This window comes from Eschrichtius robustus, chromosome 2 (genome assembly GCF_028021215.1).
Source record: "Eschrichtius robustus isolate mEscRob2 chromosome 2, mEscRob2.pri, whole genome shotgun sequence".
In the NCBI taxonomy this organism is placed as follows: Eukaryota; Metazoa; Chordata; class Mammalia; order Artiodactyla; family Eschrichtiidae; genus Eschrichtius; species Eschrichtius robustus.
This window is the reverse complement of record NC_090825.1, coordinates 172,279,212-172,306,097: the sequence shown is the minus strand read 5'-3', so window position 1 is coordinate 172,306,097 and position 26,886 is coordinate 172,279,212. Positions and strand designations below refer to the sequence as shown.

General features: G+C 54.0%; 2 protein-coding genes and 1 long non-coding RNA gene across 3 annotated transcripts; 2 read left to right on the top strand and 1 right to left on the bottom strand.

The window, feature by feature from the left end:
- Positions 1-3,165: 3,165 nt before the first annotated feature.
- MRPL4 (mitochondrial ribosomal protein L4) lies at positions 3,166-10,430 on the top strand. Its single transcript, XM_068537030.1, has 9 exons — positions 3,166-3,260; positions 3,346-3,412; positions 3,499-3,649; positions 5,720-5,771; positions 6,909-7,026; positions 7,833-7,939; positions 8,031-8,140; positions 8,236-8,312; positions 9,586-10,430. Exons 1-9 carry the CDS (start codon positions 3,204-3,206, stop codon positions 9,729-9,731), a joined length of 885 nt encoding a protein of 294 aa, XP_068393131.1. The 5' UTR covers positions 3,166-3,203; the 3' UTR covers positions 9,732-10,430.
- Positions 3,185-17,492, bottom strand: LOC137760082 (uncharacterized). The gene is made up of 3 exons (XR_011073238.1): positions 17,272-17,492; positions 4,807-4,907; positions 3,185-3,746 (listed from the first exon to the last, which is right to left on the bottom strand). It is a non-coding gene; the product is annotated as an uncharacterized lncRNA (long non-coding RNA).
- Positions 17,493-17,514: 22 nt separating this feature from the next.
- On the top strand, positions 17,515-26,829 carry ICAM1 (intercellular adhesion molecule 1). The gene is made up of 7 exons (XM_068537029.1): positions 17,515-17,728; positions 19,357-19,617; positions 23,667-23,975; positions 24,347-24,634; positions 24,715-24,969; positions 25,178-25,426; positions 25,510-26,829. The coding sequence occupies exons 1-7, from the start codon at positions 17,662-17,664 to the stop codon at positions 25,689-25,691; spliced, it is 1,611 nt and encodes a 536-aa protein (XP_068393130.1). The 5' UTR covers positions 17,515-17,661; the 3' UTR covers positions 25,692-26,829.
- The last annotated feature ends 57 nt before the right edge of the window (positions 26,830-26,886 follow it).

Below are 26,886 nucleotides of genomic sequence, written 5' to 3'. Positions count from 1 at the left end.
GGGGGGAAACACTGTGGGGACTGAGGATGGAAGGAAAGAGAACTCATCCTCCACACAGCTCAGTAGGGGAGAGTTTGTGTGTGTCCCACCTACCAATTAGGGCCGAACTCTGAAAGTGCTAACCACTTGCCCAGGGACACCCAATCAATTAGCAGCAGCCCCTGAATTTGAACCTGTGTCTATATGACTCCAGTGCCATTGGGTAAATAATCATTCATTGGGTACCTTATGTGCCTGTGACCTCAGGGGGTTACAGATCTTGAGACCCAAGAGACAGAGAGGGAGGCTCTGTTTCTGGTAATACCCCTGCATTAGGATGATGAACAAAGGAATTCACTCAAGAAACATGAATTGAGAGCCCACTGTGTTACAGGAACTATGCTGGCTGCAGGGAACAAGACAGAGCAAAATTTCTGCCAAGAGGGGGAGACAAAATTTCTCCTCTAGTAGGGGAGACAGACAAAAAGCATTAAAAAAAAAAACCCAGGAGGGATTTCCCTGGTAGTCCAGTGGTTAAAAATCTGCCTTCCAATGCCTGCCTTCGATCCCTGGTCGGGGAACTAAGAGCCCAAATGCCGCGGGGCAACTAAGCCCGCATGCCGCAACTACTGAGACCCCACGCTCTAGAGCCCACGCGCCACAACTAGAGAGAAGCCCGAGTGCCGCAACTAGAGAAGCCCACACACCACAACTAAGACCCGATGCAGCCAAATAAATAAATAAACAAATATTTTTAAAAAGATAAAGATCCTTTAAAAAAAAAACCAGGAAATTATATAGGATGTTAGAAGATAAGTACTGATGGAAAAAAATAGGGCGGGATAAGGCGGTCAGAAGGGCCAGGGGTGGGGATTGCAATTTGAAATAGGGTGGTCAGGACAGGCTTCTCGGAGGAGGTGACATTTGAGCAAAGAATTGGAGGTGAGGGATCGAGTCATGTGTAGGAAAAGTATGATCTGGGAAAAGTATGATCCAGGCAGAAGGAACAACAGTACTAAAGGCCCTGAGGTGGGTTCAACATAAATGACTGAGTCAATGAACAAAGCTTGTGGCCATCAGGAAAGTCCAGCCACCCCTTCCCCCAGTCCCCACTTCTGGCTTTTGCAACTGCTGTTTCCTCAGCCTGGATCACATTTTTTCCTTTGGACAAACTCCTGATGGACCCTCAAGCCTTAGCTCTCCGGTTGCAGCTTCAGAAAAGTTGCCTCTGAGACCCCCGCCGCCACAGATTAGCAGTTCTTCCCCTGTGCTCCCACAGACCCTGTAGACCCTGTTCCCTCCCCCATTCTGATCTTTCAACCTTCTGCACTGGGCTGTGAGTATCTCAAGGGTGTCTGCTGGATTTACCCCAGCAGTACACAGTAGGTGCCCAATAAATCATTAAGCAGCTAAGTGCTGTTCCATCCTTCACCACATAAAATCTAAATTCTCTTGCACAGGACAGACTTGTAAATCTGTCTGTAAAATAATAAACTGGTTCTGGGAGAAGACACACAGCTGGTTGTGGTGGCGGCTTCTGGGAAGGGAAAGAGGTGGGTGGGGGCAGGGCAGGGAACAGAGGATGGAGGAGACAGACTTTTCACTCTAGCTTTCTTTTTGTAGTTCTTGGAATTTTCTTTACTAGGTGTGTGAATTACTTACGCAAACATAAAATGAATAAACAAAATTGTACAAAATTAAAAGACCTTTTAAAATTGCTTTGAAACACATATCCACGGTTCTTGCAAGGATAGAATGCACAATGAAATACATTATAAGTTTTCATTAATACTTCACAAAAATATCCATATGTTATATATCAGATGCAAAAAAACAACACAAAAGCCTTCAAGTCTTCCACGGTCCACCCCCATCCCTGCCTTGGCTTTTTTTTTTTTTTTTTTTCCCTTTTTGACCTTTTATTATTTATTTTTATTTGGCTGCATTGGGTCTTAGTTGTGGCACGCAGGCTCTTCGTTACAGCATGCAGTCTTCTTTCCAGTTGCAGCGCCGGGGCTTACTTGCACCGCAGCATGTGGGATCTTAGTTCCCCCCACCAGGGATCGAACTCCCGTCCCCTGCATTGGAAGGCGGATTCCTAACCACTGGACCACCAGGGAAGTCCCCCACCTTGGCTCTTGTCTTGCTTTGATGATAAAACTCACCTTCAAAATAATAGTAATAATAATAATAATAAAGCTACGCATGTTCTACACATGGCATGCTTTGCCTCCATCATTTCATCGAATCTCACACCTCCCCATTTTCCAGATAAGGACACTGAGGTTGGCTCCCAGACCACGTTCTCGGCGGCTAAACTCGGTCCATTTCTCACTGCCAATCAAGCGCTCAGGTCTGGCCCGCCAGGGCAGGCTGCTATGGGCTCGTGGCGCCGCCTGGAGGCCTGACGGGGAACGTGGCAAAGAACCTAAAAAATGAGCGTTTGGATTTCTGTTGGTGAGAGTGGACGAGGGAGGCAACGCAGGATCTGTGGACTCCCCAGTTTGCTCTCGGAGAGCCCTGGCAGTCTGAGACGCGACAGGACCTTGGCCTAGGAGATGGGGGGAGTCACATCTCCTAACCTGACGCATTTGAGGGGGACGTGCCCTGGGGGAATCTAAGAGGAGAAGCACGATCCGCCAGGCCCTACCCTGAGGGCTTTCTGTGAGAGATAACGCCCTGCATTTAAACAAACAAGCAAACAAAACCACGTTCCTGGAGAAACCAACGGCTAGGGTCTGGGAGGCCCAAAGCGGGCGGGCCCTGGGGACGTGGCGAACAAAAACGAAGCGTAACAGTTATTGGCCATATTCCCTTAGGTGCCCGCCCTAGCACCGCCCAGCCACTTTTCCAGACTTAACGCTCATTGGCTGAACGAGGAGCGTGCCCTTTGAGTAGGGAGGTTTCATTGGCCGGATGACCGCACCGGCTCTTTGGGGGCGGGACCGAAGAGGGGGCGGGGTTTCTTGCTGTGGGGTCGCGCTCCCATGTGTTGCAGAGGGTTCTTTAGACCAGCAGTGAAAATTAGCGTCTGGGGTTAGTCTTGGGGCGGAGGTGGGGACAGGCGTTAGCGGGCCCCGCCGTCTTTGCTCTTGCTCGCCCAACTTTCTAACGCCGAATACAAACCCGGCCGGTGGCGTCGCGGGCGTGACGTCATCGCGAGGCGTCGAGAGAGTCCAGCAGAGGAAGCCTTGACCTCTCTAAGCGTGGGGAGCTGCGCGACAATGCTGCAGCTAGTCCGGGCCGGGGCGCGGGCCTGGCTTCGGCCCAAGGGCTGCCGGGTGAGGCCGGGGACTGAGGGCGGGGTCGGAGGACAAAGGTTGGAGGGTCCGGGAATCGTCTCTCACTCTTGCTCACCGTTTACAGGGCCTGAAGGCGCTGGCAGAAGAGGCAGTGCAGCCGGCGGAGAAACCAGAACCGGTGGCGAGCGCGGGTGAGGTTGCTGGGGTTGCCCTAGGAGGGGTGGCAACCGGAAACTCTGACCCTTGCCCCTGACCCCTGACCTCCCAATCGCTCCAGGTCCCCGGGTGCCCGTGCTGCGCAGGTGCGAGCTCCCGGTACTCGGGCACCGGCGTCCCGTGCAGGCCTGGGTCGAGGCCCTGCGGGGCTACGAGCAGGAGCGCTTGGGTCTGACCGAGCTGCACCCAGACGTTTTCTCCGCGACGCCCAGGTGAGTGGGAGCCGAAATGGTGAACTGGGTGGCAGAGGGACGAGGAGCGGGGATTTAGGAATCAGGATGACCTGGGCTCGAGCCTCAGTTTCTCCACCTGTTAGAAGAGAGTGATGAAAAAAAAAAGAGAGAGAATGATGGTTTTTCTTGCTGCAGAGTTGTGTGAAGGTGAGGGCTGACAGGTAACATCCTCTGAGGGTTAGGGACGCAGAGCTCTGGAACCCGAGTGACTGGATTCAAATCCTGCCTTCCCTCTTGTGCTTCAGTGTCTCTGTTCTGTCAAACCTCAAACAATTAAATGAGATAATTCTGGCCCATAATATGGTCTGTAGAAATGTTGGTTATTGTTGCTGTTATTGGTTTTTGCAAAAATGAGCATTAACAGTGGTTAAGTCCTTACTGTGTGCTTGGGACAGTCTATTTGTATTTTATTTTATTTTATTTTTGGCCACGTGGCTTGCAGGATCTTAGTTCCCCAACCAGGGATTGATCCTCAGCCCTCAGCAGTGAAAGCACAGAGTCCTAACCACTGGACTGCCAGGGAATTCCCTTTTTTTTTGGGGGGGGGGCGTATTTGCATTTAAAATATGTATATTTATTTAGCCGCGTCGGGTCTTAGTTGCCGCATGCAGGATCTTCGTTGCAGCATACAGGATCCTTAGTTGCGGCATGCAGAATCTTTTTAGTTGCGGCATGTGAGATCTAGTTCCCTGACCAGGGGTCAAACCCGGGCCCCCTGCATTGGGATCGCAGAGTCTTAGCCACTGGACCACCAGGGAAGTCACCCTACTTGCAGTTTAATTAACCAGATCCTCATAGCAACCCTAGGAATGGATTCTATTATTCTTGTTTCGTAGGTAAGGAAACTGAGCACAGACACGTTAAGAAATTTGCCCAAGGTCACACAGCTTATAAACTTTAGAGCCAGATCTCAACCCTGTATGGGCCAACTCCCAGGACCAAGTTTTCGCTTGCCAAGGTGTGTGATGTCTCTTACGTGTACTGTGTCTGGCACATAAGTGCTATTAGTCTATTACTATTACTTATTTGTATGGTTTGCCCTCTGTCTTTACAGAGTCCCAGTCTGCTAGAGGGTGACAAAAAAAGATAAAAGCGCCATATTTTGTTGATTCTGTAAATACTTATGAAGCACTTACTGTGTGCCAGCTTCCATTCTAGGTGTCAGGGATACAGCAGTGAATGAGCACCGAGGTTGCCGATGTTGCTCACAGTCTAAGTTGGGATCAGCAAACTTTTTCTGTAAAGAACCAGAGAGTAAATGTCTTTGGCTTTGCAGGCTGTAACGTCTCTGTGGCAACTACTCATCTTTGTTGATGTAGTACAAAAGCAGCCGTAGACAATGTGTAAGTAAATGAGCGTGGCCGTGTTCCAGTAAAACATATTTACAAGAACAGGCAGCAGGCCAGATTTGGCCTTACTAGCCATAGTTTGCCAACCCCTGGCAAACCAGCCTGGCAGCCCTGTCCAATGCGAGCCACACGTGTAATTTAAATTCTTCCAGTAGCCAAGTTTTCTTTCAAATAGTGAGAAACAAATGAGATTGATTTCAATAATATATTTCGTTTAGCCTGATAAATCTAAAATCTTGTCGTTTCACCATGTGGCACTGGCCACCTTTCAGGGGTTTAGTAGCCCCACGTGTGGCCAGTGTCTACTGTATGGAACAGCACGGGTAGAGAGGCAAACCAGTCTGTAAAGAAGTCGCAGTAAGGAAGTCGTAATGGGAGGAAAGGAGTAAGGTAAAGCCCTCTTTAGCAAGGGGACTCCTCTTGGAGGTACCATTTGGGCTAAGACCGGTAGGCAGAAAAGGAACCAGCCAGGGGAAGAGCATTTCAGGCAGAGGGAACGGCAAGTGCAGAGGCTTGGAGGCTGGACTCCATAGAACGGACACAGAGTGGAGCTGGAGGTGGTGCAAGATGGGCTCAGAGAGGGACCTGGGCAGGTGACACAGGGCCCTGGAAGTGGATGGGGAGGAGCCAGAGTTTTCATCTAGTGGGGTGGAGAGGGTTTTAAGTGGAAGTGGGCCTGTCGTGTCTCCTTCCTCCACAGGCTGGATATCCTGCACCAGGTTGCCATCTGGCAGAAGAACTTCAAGAGAATTGTGAGTGCCCAGAGTGGGGCGGGGCGGGGGTGGGGGGCAGAGGATGCCCCTGCTGTGTCTTCTCTGGACTGTGGGGCTCAGGCCCCATCCTCTCTCTCCTGACCCACTCACCGATGGGCCATTTGCCGGGCATTTTGTGAACTGCCACTGTGCCCTGGGCGTTGTGCTGGGGGACAAGACAGGCGAGGTCCCTGTCCTTTTGAAGCTCCCAGTCTAGTTGGTGAGGAGAACATGAATCAAGTAGTCATGCCTGTAAATGTATAATTAGGGAAATTGTCTCAGAGAAAGGGGCGTTTAACCTCAGGTGTGTGACAGGCGCTAACCAGGTGAAGCGGGCAGTGGGGCTGGGGTGGAGGGCGTCGGAGGAACACAGGCAGAGCCTCTGTGGCAGGGATCAGAAGGGGCCCAGTGTGGCCATGGAGGTCAACAGGGGCAACGTGAGGTGTTTGGATCTTACGCCAAGAGCATTGGTGATGCTGTCATCATCAATCAGGGTCCCTGCCTTCCATCCCCCCACCTCAAGTCTGGCGAGTCCTCCCTGGCTCGCCGTGGCCCTGGAGATGAAGTCATCAGCCTGGCATTGGAAGCCCTGCATGATCCCCTACCCCGCACCTCTCCCTGATTCTCCCTAACCCCCACGTCTTTCCCCATGCCCCACCTTCCTTTTATTTTTGTATTTAATTTTATTCATTTATTTATGGCCACGCGGCTTGCAGGATCTTAGTTCGCTGACCAGGGATCGAGGGATCGAACCCCTGCGCCGTGCAGTGGGAGCTCAGAGTCCTAACCACTGGACCGCCAGGGAATTCCCCCAGCTTCCTTTTAGTTACAACCACATGGAAATCATTCAAAAAATACTACGCACCTACTGTGTGTCAGGCAGCAGAGCCCCTGCCTCTCTGAGGCTGATGTTCTGGAGTGGAGGAGGGAACTCTTGATTTCTTTATCCCTCCCTCCCTCCCTCCCAAAGCACTCCATGCTTGTCCCGATGGAGCCCCAGTCTCTGTGTCTCCTGTCCGGCTCCCCAGCGGCAGGCCGGTCCACCCAGCTCACTGCTGTGTTCCTGGGCCTGGCACCTTTCGTCTGCAATGGCACCTCCCTTGTGAACCTGACTCTTTCCTCACTCTGTGCCTACAGAGCTACGCCAAGACCAAGACCAGGGCTGAGGTGCGGGGCGGTGGCCGGAAGCCCTGGCCACAGAAAGGCAGTGGGCGCGCCAGGCATGGCAGCATCCGCTCCCCAATCTGGCGAGGAGGTAAGCAGGTCTGCCCACGTGCGGTCAGAGGTTGGAGAGTCCGTCCACTTCGCCCCATTTCCCCACAGCTCTGGCCTTGGCCTCTCATCAGGCCATGGCCACAGCCCCTTTTGCCCCACCTCCCATCTCACCTCTCCTGGCCCACACTTCACACAGCACCCAGAGGGCTCTTCCTAAACCTCCCAGCTCCTGCGGCCTTTGCGTGAAGTCTGAGCCCCTCATCTTGGCCTTCCAGGCCCTGGTGGCTGCAGACCGCGCCCCCTTGTCCCTTGCACACCCTCTCTGACCAAACAGAGCTGACTCAGAGTCATCTCCCATTTGTCTGGCCAATCCCTCTCATCCTTCTGATGTGTTTGGGCCATGCCTCCTCCAGGAAGCCCTCCCTGACCCTCTTTGGGTCTCCCCACCCCCTGCAACCCCCTGTGCTGCCTGGCACAGCCCTGGTTCCCTCTGGGATCAAGTCTCTGGCTGAATATGAATGGCGTGGGGGCAGGGATCCTGTCCCGCATGTTCCCTGCTGCACTCCCAGCGCCCAGCAGAGGGAGGACATACGGGTAGACCATCCTCACCCAAGGTTTGCCGGCTGAAGACACCAAGCCCCAGTGAGGTGAAGTTACCTGTCCCAGGTGATGCCCGATCCAACCTCCCCTCTCCATCCCTACCTGAGGCCCTGCCCTCTTTGCTGGGGTTCTGCCTGGCCGCGGGCAGCCTCCCTCCTACCTCCCCTGTGCCAGCCACTGGGGCAAATTTCTGACCTCCAAGCCCAGCTGGGGCCTTCACCTATTCACGTACCTCTGCCCCCGCAGGAGGCATTGCCCACGGCCCCCGGGGCCCCACGAGCTACTACTACATGTTGCCCATGAAAGTGCGGGTGCAGGGCCTCAAGGTGGCACTGACCGTCAAGCTAGCCCAGGTACAGCAGCAGTCCTGCCGGGAGCCACGGGGGTCCTGGGGTGTGGGCTGTGGGTGCAGGGTGGGCTCAGACTGTCCTTTCCTCCCACCAGGACGACCTGCACATCGTGGACTCCCTGGAGCTGCCGACCGCAGACCCCCAGTACCTGATCGAGCTGGCCCGCTACCGCCGCTGGGGCGACTCCGTCCTCCTTGTGGACTTGTGAGGGTGCCGGGCAGAGCAGGGGCGGCTGGGGCAGGGGGGCACGGGGGGTGGTCCGTCCTCAGCAGGGGCTCACCTCTTGGCCTCTGTTTCAGAGAACATGAGGACATGCCCCAGAACATTGTGGCAGCTGCCTCTGGGCTGAAGACCTTCAACCTAGTCCCTGCTATTGGTGAGCAAAGGGCCCCGCTCTGTCTCCCAGACCCCCAGAGAGTGCAGCATGGGCCAGTTCAAATCCTGTATCTGCAACTTGGTCACAGAGTGGCCTTGGGCAGTGACCACCCTCCCCCACCCAACCCTCAGTTTGCCCAGACGGAACACTGGGAGAATGACGTGTTTCTTAAAACTTCTGAGGGGAATTCCCTGGTGGTCCAGTAGTTAGGACTCCATGCTTTCACTGCTGTGGCCCGGGTTCGATCCCTGGTCCGGGAACTAAGATCCCACAAGCTGCACGGTGCAGCCAAAAAACAAAAAACACTCTGAGATCACGTCTGTCCAAGCTCGGGCCACAGTGCCAGGCGTGGAGTGAGTCTGAGGGCCCACTGGCTGTCCCCACCCGGCTCCTCGCTCAGAGACTCAGGATCAGGGCTGTCCTGAGTACGTCACACCAGTGGCTGCGGTGACTAATCCCCAGAGCTCTCTCCTGGTCTCCTGATTGTGTGCCCTGCTGCCTCCTGGACAGCGGCACGTGGGGTCTCCTAGTCATCTTGGCACACAAGACCTTCCTCCTCCCAGCAGCTCCGGCCCCAAACCACACTGTCCCCCTCCACTCCGGTCTGTTAGCTTACCGCCAGCGCTGTCTCTAAACATATCCAGAATCCAGCTGCTTCTCACCGCCCTGGGCCAGCTCCCACCATCTGCCTGGACCGGCACAGTTAGGGCACAGCGGCCTCTGCCCTGGTCCCAGGCTCCTGCTGACCGACTCCTGCCCACAGTCTGTCCTGCACTCCCGTCCCCGCCACTCCCACTACGGCCACTAGAGGGCGCCTGAGCACCTGAGTCAGGTCCTGTCCCTCTGCCCACCACCCTCCAGGGCTCCCTCGTCACTCAGGGTAAAAGCCCAAGTCTTCCCCAGAGGACCACAGATCCTGCGTGCCCTGCCCTGCCCTCCCCTTCCTTCCCCTCATCACTCACTGTAGCCCCATGGGCCTCCCTCAGTACATCGTGTTTGTTTATCTGCTCTGTTTACCGTCAGCTTCCCCCACTGGGGTGTGAGGTGGGAACCGTGCCCGAGCACAGGGCAGAGTTGGGCACTCAGGACGCTCTCGGTTGGAAGTTGATGAGCTAAGGGCAGTCTCTTGCCCAGGGTCTTGCTGGGGGTGAGCGACTGAGCCAGGGTTTGAACCCAGGCTACGGGGCTCAGGACCGACCCTACACCAGACCCTGGTGCCTCTGTTGGGGGCAGGGGGGGCCCGCCCTGACTGTGCCTCCACCCCGCCCCCCAGGCCTGAACGTGCACAGCATGCTCAAGCACCAGACCCTGGTCCTGACCCTGCCGACCGTCGCCTTCCTGGAGGAGAAGCTGCTCTGGCACGACTCGCGCTACACGCCCCTCTACCCCTTCCGCCTGCCCTACCGCGACTTCCCCTGAGCCCCACGCTGCACCCCCAGGGCCCATCGGCCACCCTCCTTCCTGCTCGCTGCCCACGCAGTGCGCCTGCTCCGAGCCAGGCCGAGCCCCTGGTGGGCTTGGGAGCCTCCCACTCACCCTGCAAGGGCGGCCAGAACCCCTCGTCCCAGTGGGAAGCTGAGGCCACTCACAGAGCAGCCAAGCAGGCATCACTACCGGGAAGGGGCCGCTGACTGGAGCTTGGGGCAGCTTCTGCCCCAAGTCTCTCTTTTGTGTAAGATAAATTTTACTTTTTAATCAAAGAGGAGAAACAGAACAACAGCTCATTGCCGTTTTGGGAATAATTCCATTTGGCGAGTTAGGCTCTTTCCCCGGTGCGGGGCACTGCCGGGTACCCGGCTGCCTCAAGGCACTGTTTATAGAAATGACCCACCATCAACTTTTCTGGGGTGAGTCAGCCTCAGGGAGCACGCAGAGAACCAGCCGTTGCTAGGAACCCACTCGTGGTGCCTCCCAATCCCAAGCACTCTCACCGAGCGCTTGCATCCCTGATGGGGCTTGTGGTCCCATTTATTACAGTCCTTCAGTCCAAGTGTGGACCTGATTCCCCAAGTGGGTGCAGTGTGGAAACCTGAGCTTTCATCACAGTGATTTTCCCTAAGCACAGAGTATCAACGTGGTCAGTAAATGGGTGAATAAACATTTTTTAAAAACACCAAACTGGTATCCTGATCCTTGAGTCTGCTGGCGTTATTTGCCCCCCACAAGTTGTTGTTGTTGCTAATTGTCACAATACAGACTATAAAGTAACGTGGTCAGTTTCTTTAAAGTCAGCTGGGGGCTTCCTTGGTGGTGCAGTGGTTAGGAATCCGGCAGCCAATGCAGGGGACACAGGTTTGAGTCCTGGTCCGGGAAGATCCCACACGCCGTGGAGCAACAAAGCCCGTGCACCACAGCTACTGAGCCTGCGCTCTAGAGCCCCTGAGCCACAACTACTGAGCCCACGTGCCACTACTGCAGCCTGCGCGCCTAGAGCCCATGCTCTGCAACAAGAGAAGCCACCACAACGAGAAGCCCGCGCACCGCAACAAAGAGTAGACCCCGCTCGCCACAACTAGAGAAAGCCCGCATGCAGCAACGAAGACCCAACCCAGCCTAAATAAATAAATTTAAAAAATTTATTTAAAAAAAAAAAAAGAAGGGGTGCAGGGGCTGGGTGGGAAATGCTGGGCTAAACCCAAGCCATTACCTACCTCTCCCTGTGCCTCTCACCAGCCCCGCAGGGACACCGAGGCCCCAGGTAAGACCCATCTGTTGTCCCGACAGCGCCCAGCCTAGTCGTAGCTATGCGTAATCAGGCTCAGTTGTCCACATCACAGCCGTCAGGAAACAGGGTAAAGGAAGGGGTCAGAACCTGTTGCTGACACTGGGATCCCTCGGCCAGATCAAGGATGGAAAAAGACATCAGAAAAAAATGATCCGGGGTCTAGAATGTGCTAATAATCAGGGCATAGTATGTGTATTAGTTTCCTAGGCTACCTTAACAAAGTACCACAGACTAGGGCTTCAACTACAGAAAAGTACTGTCGCATGGTTCTTGGAAGCAAAAGACCAAGACCAAGATGTCATTCCTTCCGAGGCTGTGAGGCAGGCTCTGTCCCATCCCTCTCCCCTAGATTCTGGTGGTTTGCTGGCATCCTTGGTATTTCTTGGCTTGATACATCACCCTGATCTCTGTCCTCATCTTCACATGTCATTGTCCCTCTGTGTGTGTGTGTGTGTGTGTCTGTGTTCAAATTTCCCCTTTTTATAAGAGCGACAGTCATGTTGGGTTAGGGCCCACCCTAATGACCTCACCTGAACTTGATCATCTGCAAAGACCCTATTTCTAAATAAGATCAAACTCTGGGGGTTAGCACTTTTTTTCCCCCTGGGGAAGAGAGGTAGTTGAACCCATGACAGGGTGTAAGGGGAAGGAAAGAACAAGATTGGCCGTGAGGACTGTGGAAGTTGGCACATGTGGCTTCATTACATGTCCTCTTTGCTGATGTCTATTTTGAAATTCTGTATAATTTTTAAAAAAATTTTTTTAAGAGAGAGATGGGTGAAGACACTTCTTCAGGGGAGCTGTTGCTAGTTGCTACCTGTACATCCCTATCACAGGGGGACGTCCCTGGCGGTCCAGTGGTTAAGACTCCGTACTTTCAACGCAGGGAGCACGGATTCAATCCCTGGTCGGGGAAATAAGATCCCACATGCTGCGCGGCACGGCCAAAAAAAAAAAAGCCCCATCGCACCCTCTTGGGACATGGGTTAACCCAGAGCCTAGAGAGGAAGGTGACTTCACAGCCTTTGAAAAATATCCCTGAAGGCAGGACACCAGAGACTCAGGCTGACCCTGGCTTAAGAAAGCTCAAGTGAGTCAACGGGGCTGGGATCTGACCCCCAGGAGATCCAGGGGGCGAGGCAGGCGGTTCTCATGGTGGAGTCAGGGTGTCTGCTTCTTGGCGGTCAGCATGGAGGCCCACCAGGAGAGAGATGAGAGGGTAGGACCAGACCCCAAGGGCTGAGGGAAGAGCCACAACTCATATCAAAGATGCCTCCATGCCAGCGAAGGGGTCTCCAGGAAGAGGAAGCCTCAAAGAGCCCCCCCAGAACACTTTAACACACTGCTGGGGTACCCAAAAGGGCAAAGCCACCAGCCATGGAGGAAATGCCCTGTCCCCTCCTGCTTGCACCTGGGCAGGAGGGACCCACAGGCTGGTGAGAGGAGGTGAGGGGGACAGAAAGAGGGTCAACAGCAGGGGCACCAGGCCCTTCTTCTCTACCAAAGCTTCCAGCCTGAAGAAGCCTGACCTGGGGCTCCCATCCAACACCAAGTTCCGAGATTTGAACGTGATGCTGATCGGGTCCTGAGTCCGGGGCGGGATTCTCAGCCAGGGTCAGAGCAGAGTCCACCACAGAATAAACTTTCAAGTGGAAGGAGAAGCCAAGTTATGTTTTGATCAACATCCAAACGTCATGCATTTTTGCTTTACACCCTGGGGCTCTGATGAGGAACCGTGATGCTAGAATGAACTAATCTGTGGGCACAGAGGAGGAAGTCTGTATTCCTAGGAAGTTTGAGGGGGGATTCTCAGAGCTGAGTCCTATGGAGACAGACAACTTGTAACTCCTGTTATCTGTTCCTGCACACGAATGGTCTTACTGAAATCTCGGGACTTCCCTGGTGAGGCAGTGGATAAGACTCCGCCCTCCTAGTGCAGGGGGCCCGGGTTCGATCCGTGGTCGGGGAACTAGATCCCACATGCATGCCACAACTAAGAGTTCACATGCCATAACTAAGGAGCCCACCTGATGCAACTAAGAACTGGCACAACCAAAGTAAGTAAATAATGTTCAAAAAAGAAAAAAAATCTTAGACCCACCCTTTGAGGGATGCATTACCATCCCTTTCTACAGCTGAGGCCACCTAGGTACCACCAGGGGAAGTGGCTTGCTCAAGGTCACAGCTGGTGGCAGGTGCACTTTGGCCACATCCCCTCGGTACTTGCTGGTCCGTGCACACCCCCAGTTGCCTTTGCTGCAGGATTGTGCTTGGCTTGTCCACTGGACAGATCAGAAGGACTGGGGAACCACAATGAGATACCACTTCCCACCCATTAGGATGGCAATCACCATAATAATAAAACAAAATAAATATTGGCAAGGATGTGGAGAAACTGGAATCCTGGAACCTGTGTACTTTGCTGGTGGGAATGTATTGATAAAATGGTGCAGCTGCCATGGAAAACAGTCTGACAGTTCCTCAAAAAGTTGAACATGGAATTACCATGGGACTCAACAATTCCACTCGCAAGGTATACACCCAAAAGAAATGAAAGCATGTTCATGCAACAACTTGTACCTGAATGCTCATGGCAGCATTACTCATAAGAGCCAAAATGTGGAAACAACCCAAATGTCTATCTATTGATGAATGGATAAACAAACTGATATAGCCTTACAATGGAATATTACTCAGACTATGGCCTGAACAGTATGAAGGTTCCTCAGAAAATTAAAAATAGAACTACCTATAACATTATAAATCAACTATATTTCAATAAAAAATTTTTAAAAATAAAAAATAAAAATAGAACTACCATATGATCCAGGAATTCCACTTCTGGGTATTTATCTGAAGGAAACAAAGTTGTTCTCTTGAAAAGACATCTGGGAATTCCCTGGCGGTCCAGTGGTTAGGACCTGGCACTTTCCCTGCAGGGGCCAGGTTCAATCCCTGGTTGGTTGGGGAACTAAGATCCCACAAGCTCTGTGGCAAAAAAAAAAAAAAAAAAAGAAAGAAAAAAAAAGATATCTGGACCTTGTGCTCCTAGCCCTGTTACAACCTGGTAGATGAAATCCTCTGGTAACCTTTTGTAAAAGCGGTAGGAGGGGAATTCTGGGCTGGAGGAACAGCATGTGCAGAATGTTCAGAGAATAAGAGAAGTTCATTCATTCAACAAATATGTATTGACCATCTGCCTATAATGACCAGACATTGAATCAGATGCTGGGGCTGAGAGGGTCCCTGGCCTTCTGGAGCTCACGCAAATGGAGGTGACACAAGTCAATCAAAAGAATTTCAGCAAGTGAGGGGCTTCCCTGGTGGCGCAGTGGTTGAGAATCTGCCTGCCAATGCAGGGGACACGGGTTCGAGCCCTGGTCTGGGAAGATCCCACATGCCACGGAGCAACTAGGCCCGTGAGCCACAATTACTGAGCCTGCGCGTCTGGAGCCTGTGCTCCGCAACAAGATAGGCCGCAATAGTGAGAGGCCCGCGCACCGCGATGAAGAGTGGCCCCCGCTTGCCGCAACTAGAGAAAAGCCCTCGCACAGAAACAAGGACCCAACACAGCCAAAAATAAATAAATAATTAATTAATTTAAAAAAAGAAAAAAAAAGAATTTCAGCAAGTGAATGAAGTTTCAGTAATGAAACCATAAGAGCAAGTGACAGGGAATGTTTAGGGTGTGGCCCAGGATGGAAGGAGTCAGGGAGTCGGGGAGCATCCGGGAAAGCTTTTAGGAAGAGGCTCAGGCCACAAGAAAGGGCTGGCCATATCAGGGACGAGAAGAAGAGCATTCCAGGTCAAGGGAACTGCAATGTGGTCACGCCAGACCTCAGAATGAGGGGTGAGCAGGCATGATGTCATGGAGTGGGGTTTGGGTACTTCTGCCCTGGGTCCACAGCCTCTGGTCTGCAGTGGGGCCATTCCCTGACCTTCCTGAGACTGTCTGGCACCCTGGAGGAAGCCCTGCCCTTCCTGGTGGCTGCAGCAAAGGGATGGGGAACATCTGCTTCCCTTTCTTCCAAGAAAGCACAAAGGGAACGTAGACTAGGGGGTGCGTGCTTCTTCTGCCAAACTGCCCCCTATTATCACCCCATTCTCATCTCAGGAAATGGCCCTCCACCCTCCTAGGACCTCAGACCAGGACCAAGTAGTTGATCTTGACTCTGCCTGCCCCCACATCCCAGCAAACACAGTTGGACCTGCTGCCAAAATAAATGCCAAATTGGACCGTATCTCCCCAGTGCCATTGCCCACTCCGGGCTCCATCATTGCTCCCCTGCACTGGAGCAGTCACCTCCTTTCCAGTCTCCTGGCTTCCTTCTACCCTGTCCTCCCCACCACCTGACTCTAGCTCCTGCTGTCTCAGGAGGGTGCCTGTAAAGGCCTGAGTCAGGGCGTGTCCCTGCTCCGCTCAGAACCCTCCATGGCTCCCACCTCACTCAGAGGAAAGGCCAAAGTCCTCCCCAGGCCATGCTCTACCCCATTCCCTCCCTGCCCTCCTCTCTTCCAATTCTCTCCCTCCCTTACTGCATTCCAGCAATACTAGCCTCCTGGCTGTTCCTTAAGGCAGTTCCTACCTCAGGGCCTTGGCACATTCAGTGTTCTCTGCTTGGTACATTCCTTCCCTGCTATTGTCAGGACTCTCTGCTCTTTGCTCAAACGTCACCTTCTCAGTCTTTCCCAGAATACTCTATTTAAAGGTTTATTAACCTTCACATTTCCTATTCCCTTCCCTGCTTTACTTTCTCTCAGCACTAATCACAAGCTATGTCTCCATATGTCTTATTTTTGTTTCTGTCGTCCGGACTAAGACGATCTCTGCATGATGGTAGGGATTTTGGTCTATTCTGTTCATTGCTGCGTCCCCAGCACCTGGAACGATGCCTGGCACACAGCAGGCTCTCAATCAACGCTGCGTAGCAAGTGTTGAGAGACAGAAGGAAGAAGCACGATTTTCCCGCTGTAAGGGGGACCAGAGCCGCGCGGGGGAGCTCGCCGCCCGCACTTGGGACAGAGGCCAAAGTAAGCAGTGATCTGAACCTGGTACAAATTCTCCGGAAAATGACCCCCCGGCGGAGGATTTTCCTAGACCCTCCCAGGGACGTCCCCGGCCCCCGCTCTGCGCCTCTGCCCAGTCCATTTGGGGCGGGAATTCAACACCCTCCACCCTCCAAGAAGAAAGATCCCCGTGGAAATTCCTTAGGAACAATCGGGGCGGAGCGAGGGACTCTTTTCTGGCTGGCGAGTAATTCGCAGCCCCTTCCCCGGGAGGAAGGGGTCGAGCGTCCTTGAAGCCCCCTCCCTCCCCCGTCTGCTGCGCGACCTCCTTGGCCCTTCTGAGGTCTCCCTGGCGACGCGGCGCGCGCGCCACAACAGGAAGCCTTGGGCGGCGGGGTTCCGCGCTCGGAGACTCCAGGATCCCCAGCCTTGACATGGTGGATGCCGAGTCTTGGGCGGTCACACGCGCAGGCGTGGCTTGGGGGGAGGCGGTGGCGTGGGACGGCCTATAGACGCGGCGCGGGACCTCACAATGTCCCCCAAACACCTTAATGGGACAAGCCGGGGCAAACACCCGCACAGATTTAGTGCTGGCGCCCGGGGTTCGAGTTACAGGAGCTAAGAGCAGAGGACAGGGGTTTGAGCGCCCCCTCTCCCCGCCCCATTCCGGGGCCTGGGAGCTGCCTCAGTTTCCCTGCAGAAGGCAAGCATTCGAGCGCCCCCTCTCTCCTCCCCCGTCAAGGTCTGCGGCCTCAGTTTCCCCGCGGAGCCTGGGAACTGCAACGGAGGGGCTCGGCACGTCAAGACCACGCGGCTTCCTTCCTTTTTCTGGAAGCTGTAAAGATGCCCCCGCGCTGGAGGCCGAAAGGGGAAGCGAGGCCGCGGGGGAGTGGGAGCGCTCATCGGTGGGGGACGCGGAGCCCCGGACGTGATGCGCCTTGCGTCCTCTCCCCCAGGGTTCACAGGCGCCTGAAAGTGCCTGGGCTTTCTGCGGCCGCTTCTCAGGAAATCTCGGTGTCAGCTGGGCGGGGACATGACCCTTTGGGGAGGGGCACCCTTGATCGAGAGCGCCCCCGGAGGATTCCTGGGGCCCCACCGAAACGAGGGACCGTCCACTCGGTTAAAGAGGCCTGCTTGCGCTGGGGAGTCAGACTTGAGTTCGAATGCCCTCGCACCTTGGAGCCTCAGTTTACCCCTCTGTGGAACGGACACAATAGCAGTCCCTACCGTCCAGGGTGGTTGGCAGTATCCGATAAAGCGCTGTGTAAACGCAGAATCAAGGGTAGCCGAGCCCAGGGACGGGACCCCTAGCGCCGGGAGTAGTCTCCGGGTTGTTTTCTGGCCGCTGCCGCCAGGCAGCCCTCACTACTTCAATTCGGAAATTCCGGTGCGAGAGCGGCCAGCGAGAGGGGACAACCCTGCTCGGCCCCGGCACCCTCTCAATCCGGAAATGCCAGAGCCCTCGTTCCGGAGAGGAAAGCGCGAGGTTTCCGGGAAGGCAGCACCGCCCCCTCGGCCCCCCTTGGCTGACCGCTATAAAAGGACCCACAAGGTCCTCAGCGCCACAGTCCGCGCCCACGCCTCTGCGCCACCTCGTCAGCCCTGCCTCCGCCTGCGATGGTTCCCGGCGCTGCCCATCCCGCGATGCTTGCGCTCCTGGCCCTGCTCGGGGCTCTGCTCCCAGGTGAGTCAGGGGTCGGGGGGCTGCCGTCGGGCTAGCTCTTGGGATCTGGGCTGCGCCCTGGGAGCGGTGGGAGGACCGGCTCCCCACCGACTGGGGACACTGGTACTTACGTAGCTGTTTATGGCAAGTTGGGGCTAGAGCCATCGATTGAAAGTCAACAGCCATGGGTTCAAATCCAGACCCTACATCATGGCTTGCTGTGTGCCTTCGGACTATGGGCTGCCCGTCCCAGAGGAGCTTCAGTTTTTCAGCTGTAAAATGGAGAAGTTAATAGCGTTCACCTCGCAGCGGTTGTGTCCTGGCCCCAGGAGGTGGTCAGACCGTGTAGAGATGTGGCCCCGTGCCAAGCTTAGGTAGACTGGGACCCCCCCCCCCCCCACACACACACAGACATTATGTTCCTCATCCCGTGCCCTTGGGGGAAGTCCAGGACTCTGCTCAGGGGAATTCCAGGGCTGACTTGCCAAGGAAGCAGAGGCTAAGGAGTGGGATGCCCCAGCAGCCCTTCATCAACTCCAGCTAGGAGGGAGGGGAGAAGGGGGACAGTTGGTCTCAAATGGTGGTCAGTGTCGGGAAGCAGGAGAGTGAAAAATTCATGAGCAGAGCACACCGCGGTTACCAGCTCAATGAAGCCTTCTAATCCGGACTCTAATCTGGACTCTACCACTTTCTAGCTGAGTGACCTCCCTTCAGGTCTCACCATTTCCCTCTGTGAAATGGAAGCGACCCCAGAATCACCCTGGAGAATTCACGGAGCTGCTGTTTCCACACGCCTCCATCCCAGATGGAGTAGGCCCAAAGCTGAAGGCAGAGATCTTTGGGGCGGGGGGCTTTCAGATGGGTGGGCTCAGACGGACTTTGTTTTTTAGCTTTGGAGTCACCACAGTCTGCGGGAGCTAATCCCAACAAGCCCCCTCCTTCTTACCTGCAGCCACTCGCTACCTGCCCTGTGCTAGGAGTTACTTGCATCAGCAGGGGTTGGGGTGACTATATTCACCCACTTTACAGATGGGGAAAGTGAGGTCCTGAGAGGGGAAACCAGTTGTCCAAGTGGGTGAGGAACCAGCCTGATTGGAACCCCTTCATCCCTGGAGGACTGACTCCCTCCACCTGACCTCTTGGGGGGGAAAAGAACACTGACTTCATGCCCCTCTTTTGCTAAAATCCTCCGTGGCTGCCCATTGTCCCCGCAGTGAAGAACACTTCGTTGGCATGGCTTAACACCGCTTGCATGACCTTCCTGACCTCATTTCCCCCCAACTCATCCCTGTGACTCTGCTCCAGCCACCCTGCCTCAGGACCTTTGCACTTGCTGCTCCTTTTGCCTGGAACTCATTTCCCTTTTCTCTAGATGGCCAGCCCCTGCTCATCATCCAGATCTCTGCTCACACATTACCCTGTCACCAAGGCACTGTCTGTTCTATCATCCCATTTTGTTTTTGCCAGGGCTCTTGCGAGCATCAGTTATTAATTATGTTGTTTGTTCATGAATTTTTCTGTCTCCCACACTGAAAGCAGAGTTTTGTCTTGTTCGAGGCTGTGTCCCCAGCACCCAGAACAGGCTGGATGCAGTAATGTTGCTGAGCCCGATTTGTCATGCCTGACCCCTCCTCATCTTTTGGTTCCAGGGCCTGGAGGTGCCCAAACATCAGTGCAGCCTCCAAATGCCATCATACCCCGAGGAAGCTCCGTAACGGTGAACTGCAGTACCTCCTGTGACCAACACACATTGTTGGGCCTAGAGACTCAGCTGGCCAAGAGGGAAGTAGACCATGGGAACAACTGGAAGATTTTTGAACTGAGTGGCGTGCAAAAAGACAGCATGCCAATATGCTACTCAAGCTGTCCCAGTGGCCAGGCATCAGCTTTGATGAACCTCACCGTATACTGTGAGTGGCTGGGCCCAGGGGCTGGACTAGGCAGACTGGGTTGGGGAGGTGGACAGGGGAGTCCCCAGCAGGTTGGAACAGCCTTTGTTACTTGGGGGTGGGGGGGGGGCAGGGTCTCACTGAAGGGCAAGGGGGCCCATCTTCGGAAAGTCTCATTGTCATCTAGAACCCTTCCTTGAACTTCCTTGGGGGTGACTTCCAAGTATGGACTCAGTCCTCAAAATGTCACATGCGTGGGTCCTTTGACACAGAAAACCCACTCCTGGGAATTGGGCCTATAGGTGTCCCCACCCACAAGGGTACTGAGGGAGTGTGGGGTTATTCACTGTGGCTTGATCTGAAAGGGCAAAAGTTTGCAAGGCACTCAAATGTAGAGGGCTGGGGAGAGAAAGTGTGGTTCAGTCATCCCATGGAATAGTATGCAACCGTGTAAAAGAATGAGACAGACGCTCCGAGATGTATTGTCATGTTCAAAAGTAAGGTATGCCCAGAATGAGTGTCATGCCAACCACAGTGTTAAGGAGCCATGGGGGCCGGGTTAGGGAGGCTGTGTTTCTGCATTAAAGAGCCCTGAAAGGAAATACAACAAATGACAACATTAGCTGGCTGGCTGTGTAGGGCTCCGGGAGAGCGCAGGGGGCGAGTTTTCTCCATGTGCCTTCTTTTTTACTTTGGGCATTTTGAAGTGTGACAGTGAGTTAGCATGACTGTAAGCAATAAATAGATAAATGAAATTGAGATGAAAACAAAACAAAATAAAAAGGGAAAAAAGAAAGAGAACTCGCCAACTGGCCTTGGGATCAGACAACCTTGGGTTCTAGTCCCAGCGTGGGCCTCACTAACTGGTGACTCTGATGTGGGGAGGGGGGAGGGGGGAATACGCGGCTTCCTGGTTGATTTTCACATGAGACCTCCTCGGAAGGGTCTAATGATGCAGTGAGGCCTGGAGGACATTCCACCTTCACGGTGCCTGCATAAAAGAAGCTTTGGGGCAAACATCAGCTTTGTTTCTGATTTGGAGGATGTCTGAGCAGCTGCTGGCCAAGTGAGGGAAGTCCCCAAACATTCCCAGTGGCCTCTGAAAACCCCCAGAAAACTTCTTCACAGGACCTTCTGCATCTCACCCTGAGAGTTGAAAGCCCAACCCTCCAGGTTTGAGTCCTGGCCCTGATACATTTCTCCCTCTTTGGTTGGGTGCCAGACTTTGCCTTAGTTTTCACCTCTGTGAAATGGGACAGACGGCTGCACACAGTAGCAAGGGGTCACCTAGGAGAGACTCTAGCTTGGTCCTGCCCCACTGCCAGTGTAAAGACGAGGGAGCATCTCTGGGTGGCTGAACTTTCTCTAGAAAGAGTTGTAATTCCTGCAGGAGGTGACCCCTAACTGGGCCTTGAAGGATGCGTAGGAGTTGGTAAAGACAGGCATTCTAGACAGAAGGAATAGCCTGGGCAAAGATTTGGAGTGGGGAAACATGCTGACCTGGGGTTGGGGAGGCAAGAGGGACTGAATATCAACAGATCGGTGTGGCTGGAGCTGAGTTTGGCAGGACCTTGAATGCCAGGCCGAGGAGCTGAGGAGACCTTCTTCTTAGGGTGACAGGGAGGCATGGAGGGTGTGTGAGCAGGCCAGGGATCCAAAGCAGAGGGCTGACCTTACAGGAAGCCAGAGAGCAGCTGCCCGTGGACCCAGTCCAGGTCGGGCATGTTGAGGGCAGTTTCGTATGCAAGAAGGGAGGGGCAGACAAATATTTGAAGGGTGGAGTGACCAGGACTTAGTGAGGGACTAAAGATGGGGAGTCAAGGAGAGGTACAGGCAGAACAGACCTCCTCCCCCAGTCTGGGCTTCAGGGGAAAGACCTGGGCTCCGAGATGTGAGTTCCATTTGGAGGCTGTGGTTTGAGGGGGCCATCAGCTCTGCAAGTTGGAGTTTGCAACAGATGGTCAGAGGTAAGAGTTGGATGTCTGAGGGTTTTCTCAACCTTTTTTTTTTTTTTTTTAACAGCTTTTAGCATACACTGCAATGAAGTTTGGAGTATTTATAGTGTTGTACAGCCACAATCTAGTTTAAGGACATATATCTCACCTTAAAAAGTAACCACAAAAAAAAAATTTCAGGTGTGGAAAACACAATATATTGGCTTCAAAATTTTTTTTAAAGTGTTTCCTATTTTTTTTAATTAATTAATTAATTTATTTATTTTTGGCTGTGTTGGGTCTTCGTTTCTGTGCGAGGGCTTTCTCTAGTTGTGGCAAGCAGGGGCCACTCTTTTTTTTTTTTTTTTTTTTTTTTTTAAATATTTATTTATTTATTTATTTTTTATTTTTGGCTGTGTTGGGTCTTCGTTTCTGTGCGAGGGCTTTCTCTAGTTGCGGCGAGTGGGGGCCACTCTTCATCGCGGTGCGCGGGCCTCTCACTGTCGCGGCCTCTCTTGTTGCGGAGCGCAGGCTCCAGACGCGCAGGCTCAGTAGTTGTGGCACACGGGCCCAGTTGCTCCGTGGCATGTGGGATCTTCCCAGGCCAGGGCTCGAACCCGTGTCCCCTGCATCGGCAGGCAGATTCTCAACCACTGCGCCACCAGGGAAGCCCCTCAAAATTTTTAAAAAGGCAAAATTAAAATGAATAAACATTTAATCAAAAGTCAAAAAATAAAGTAACCTCATGCCCATTTACAGTCACTCTCAACTTCTGAAGTGGATTAATAATAGTCCTAATAATAATAATAATAGTCCTACCTTCATTAGCCCCAGGTTACAGCTTAGAAAACTGAGGCTTCATTTCTGTAGCCCCGAGGGCTGGGACTGTTCCAGTGTGCAAAGTCACTCCCCCACAGGCCATAGCAAAGAATCAGCAAAGCTAGGAATCAACTCCAGGCTCCTGACACTTTAACATCACTGCTTTTTTTTTTTTTTTTTTTTTCCTTAGGTTGGAAAAGGAAAGGTTGCTTTATTCAGGAGGCTGGTAACCTGGGGAGAAGGTGGACTCATGTCCAAAAATCAATTCCCAACATCACTACTGTTTAAGTGACATTTCAGGGCCTCTTGAGAAGGGTCTAAAAGTGGGAGGCTTCAAGACCCCTCCTTAGGGAGCCTGGAGTGGGGGGTTTGAGTCTCAGGCTAAGCCACAGCTCACCGGGGCTCTGCTGGCAATTTCCACTGGCGATCCAGGCTTGGAATTCTGTTACCTCATGCAGAATGGAGACCCTGGCCTGCGGAAACCAAGCCCGCGTGTGGCATTTTCAAGGGCTATTCAGGGTTTCGTTTTGAGGGTCTGTGGGTTGTTCTTAGATTTTTAACATTTCAGGGGATCACACGGTTCATTCGGGAACCCTTAAAAGCAAGCTCCTGAAAGGCCTCGAATCGCTGTGGGTGGCTCAACCTTATTCTTTCTACAAACGTAGAGTGCCTAAGGGACTTCCCTGGCGGTCCAGTGGTTAAGACTCTACGCTTCCACTGCCAAGGGCGTGAGTTCGATCCCTGGTCGGGGAGCTAAGATCCCGCAAGCCACGGGGCGTGGCCAAAAAAAAAAAAAATAGAGTGCTTATCGGGTGTCAAGGATACAACAGGGAAGAAAAGAGACAAAGATCCCTGCCCTCCTGGGCTGACATTCCATGGCAGGAATAGTGGAAAAGCAAATTAACTGAGTAGATGATCTTGTACCTCAGAGGTGAGGGATACTATGGAGAAAAATGCTAAGGCCAAAAAGAGGAGAATGAAGAACAGGAGTCTTTTTACAACAACGTCTAGAGACTGGGCAGCTTAAACGGACTGTATTTATTTGCCGGGACTCCTGGCAATGGACTTCGAAACTCTTTCCCACTTTTCACTCTCAGATGCTGCAGTGAATAAAGATTGATTTTGCCTCCTTCACAACCACTTGGGGACTTCTCACTGGGTTATCCTGAAGCTCTTAACATTCCTCTCTAGCTTAGGTGGTTTGGGGTGTGTTCTGGGGAGAGCGTGGTGAGACTTCCCGAGCAGGTGTAGCCAGGGCCCCAACACTCCTGTGGGCGGGCGGCCAGCCAGTTCAAACAACACTTCCCTCCCCTCCAGGGTTCCCGGAACGCGTGGAGCTGGCCCCCCTGCCGCCCTGGCAGCCCGTGGGCAGGCACCTCATCCTGCGCTGCATGGTGTCCGGTGGGGCCCCCCGGGACCACCTCACCGTGGTGCTGCTTCGTGAGGAGAAGGAGCTGGGCCGGCAGCCAGCGGGAAATGGGGAGCCTGCCGAGGTCACGGTCACGGTGCTGGCGACCAGAGATGACCACGGTGCCAATTTTTCTTGCCGCACGGAGCTGGACCTGCGGTCCCAAGGGCTGGGACTGTTCCAGAACAGCTCGGCTCCCAGGAAGCTCCAAACCTTTGGTGAGGCACTGGGGAGCCAGCAGAGAGGATGGGATGACAGGGATTTCGTGCTTGGGGTGCGGGGTCTCTGGGAAGGAGAGGCCCCTGGCCGTGGGTGCGCTGAGAAGGTGGCAACCTTGATTGCAAAGGCTTCTGGGAAGAGCATCTTCTTGGCCACTGGGGTGGAGTGTTCTGGGATGCGGTGCCTGGACTGCAGGATCCTCTGAGAAGGCTGTGACCCAGGGCAAGTGGTACACGTGTCCTGGGGCAAGGGTGACCCAGGCCACAGTTTCCCAGGAAGAGAGTGTTCCAGATGGGGGAATGAAAATGCCGCAGGAAAGGGCTTCAGGATGTCTGTCTCCTCTCTGTTTACACCCACTGTCTCTCGCCAGTCCTACCAACGACCGACCCGCACCTTGCTACCCACCGGGCACTGGAAGTGGGCACAGAGTGGCAGGTGAACTGCACCCTGGGTGGGCTGTTCCCAGTCTCGGAGGCGGAGGTCCACCTGGCACTGGGGGACATGAGGCTGCAACCCACAATCACGTACAATGATGACTCACTCTTGGCCAAAGCCTGGGTCAAGGGAAAGGTGGAGGAAGAAGGCGTCCAGTACTTGACGTGTGCGGTGAATCTGGGAGGGCAGAGCCGGAGGTCTCAGGAGAGCGTGACCATCTATAGTAAGTAGAAACCCAGGTGGGGCTTCCGAAGGGGTGGGGCTAATGCCAGGGGCGGGGCTCACTGTGCGCCCCACCTCCAGGCTTCCCGGCTCCCAACCTGACCCTGAGCCAGCCCGAGGTCTCGGAATGGACTACGGTGAACGTGGAGTGTGAGGCCCAGGCTGGAGCTGTGGTGACGCTGAACGGGGCCCCAGCCAGACCTCCGGGCCCGAGGGCCCAATTGCAGCTGAATGCCAGCGCCGAGGACAACGGGCGCAGCTTCTTCTGCTCTGCTGCCCTGGAGGTGGCCGAGCAGGTGGTACACAAGCACCAGACCCGGGAGCTCCGTGTCCTGTGTGAGTGGGGCCACTAGACAATGACCCCTGACCTCCAAGGCCCAACCCCTAAGACCCCAAGAACTCCTGCCTCCACCAAGGCCCACTCCCACCCCCACCCTGGTGAGCCCCTTCCCCAGATTCCTACCTAAGTCTTCTTACCTAGACCTAGATGGTGAGTGATGTCCTGGTCCCTGACCCCGTCCCTCATCTTGCTGTGTTTCTTCAGATGGCCCCCGACTAAATGAGAGGGATTGCCTGGGAAACTGGACATGGCAGGAAGGCTCCCAGCAGACCCTGAGGTGCCAGGCCTGGGGGAACCCAACCCCCAAGCTGAACTGTAGCCGGAAAGAGGATGGGGCTTTGCTACCCATTGGGGACCTGAGGCCCGTCAAGCGGGAGGTGGCGGGCACCTACCAGTGTCGGGCCACCAGCACTTGCGGTGAGGTTACCCGTGAAGTTGTCATCAATGTGATCTGTAAGTGCTGGAGTTCAGGGCTGGGCAGGGCAGGGGCAGTGAGGGCAGCTCAACCCTCACTGCCCCCTGTGTCCTCCCCACAGACCACCAGAATAACATGGCCATCGTCATTCCGGTGGCATCTGTGATCATCTTGGGCACTGTGGGCGCAGCCGCTTACATCTATAACTACCAGAGGAAGATCCAGAAATATGAGCTACAGAAGGCCCGGAAGGCCCAGGAAGAGGCTGCCATGAAACTGAGCACACCAGCCACGCCGCCCTGAGCCTAACCCCTCAGGACAGGACCTCCTCAGCCCCCAAACCGTGACAAGCAGGGCTGCATCAAACAATGGTGGACATATGCCATTCAGCTATACCCACCTTCCCAGGGTGCCAGAGGACAGGAGAGAGACCCCAGTCAGGATACAGACAGCATCTGGGGTCATGGCCCCTGCACACTTATAACCCCCAGGCCTCACACCTGATGTGGAGCCACAGGACTGAGACAAAAGAAGGGGCCAAGCCTCAGGGCATGAATGTGAGGGATGTCAAAGTCTGACCTGGCCGGAGGGTGTATGATGGAGACCCTCAGCTCCAACATGGGGACACCCAACTGGGAAACACTGAAACTCACCCCCTACTGCGTGTGCTGAGGCCTTACAGTCCTAAGAGAGAAGTGGCCCTGCACAGACACATGCAGCTCTGAAACACAAATCCCCACACGTCCTGACAGAAGCCAGCTCCAGCATTGCTGTCCACAGACTGTTCCCAACTCTTGATGATGACATATTTATTCATTTGTTCTTTTACTAGCTATTTATTGAGTGCCTTTTATGTGGGCTAGAATGGTAAACAAGAAGAACATTGATTCCCGCCCTCAGGGAGCTCTCAGTCTAATCTCATTCAGGGTCGCCAGCTACAGTTGTACTGGCTGTGCACTGCACAAGAGTGCCTGGCAAAAAGATTAAGTGGGGCTAGAATTTCCCACTCACTGGCCAAGCTGCTTTCTCCCAGAAAGGGATTAGTAATGGTGACAAGGTATAGCTGGTGACATGCCCAGAGATGACCCGCTGAGCCCTTACACCCCAGCACTGGCACTGACCTCTGCTAATCCACCTCTCCACCTATACCCATGTCTGCTAGGGGTCACAATGACACTTGGTGGCGTGCCTAAACGTGGGTGTTCACTCCTTGATAGCTAAACCATGGAGTCCCATGAAACTGTGCCCAATCCCTGTGTGTCCCTGCCTTGTCCTACCTGTTTCCATCTCAGTGGGACCACGCAAGAACAGAGCAGTCTGCAGCTCCAAATTCCTGCCGCAACGAGGCTCCTGCAGGCAGCGGGGAGGAGAGGCCTGGGAGAACCCCCTCCCAACTGCGGAAGCCTCTCCCTTGTGCTAATAAAGCTATTTCATCCTTCCAGCCTTGTGTGAGTTGAGGGGAGGTGTCATGTCCAGCTGGAGCCTTTTCTAGCCTGTC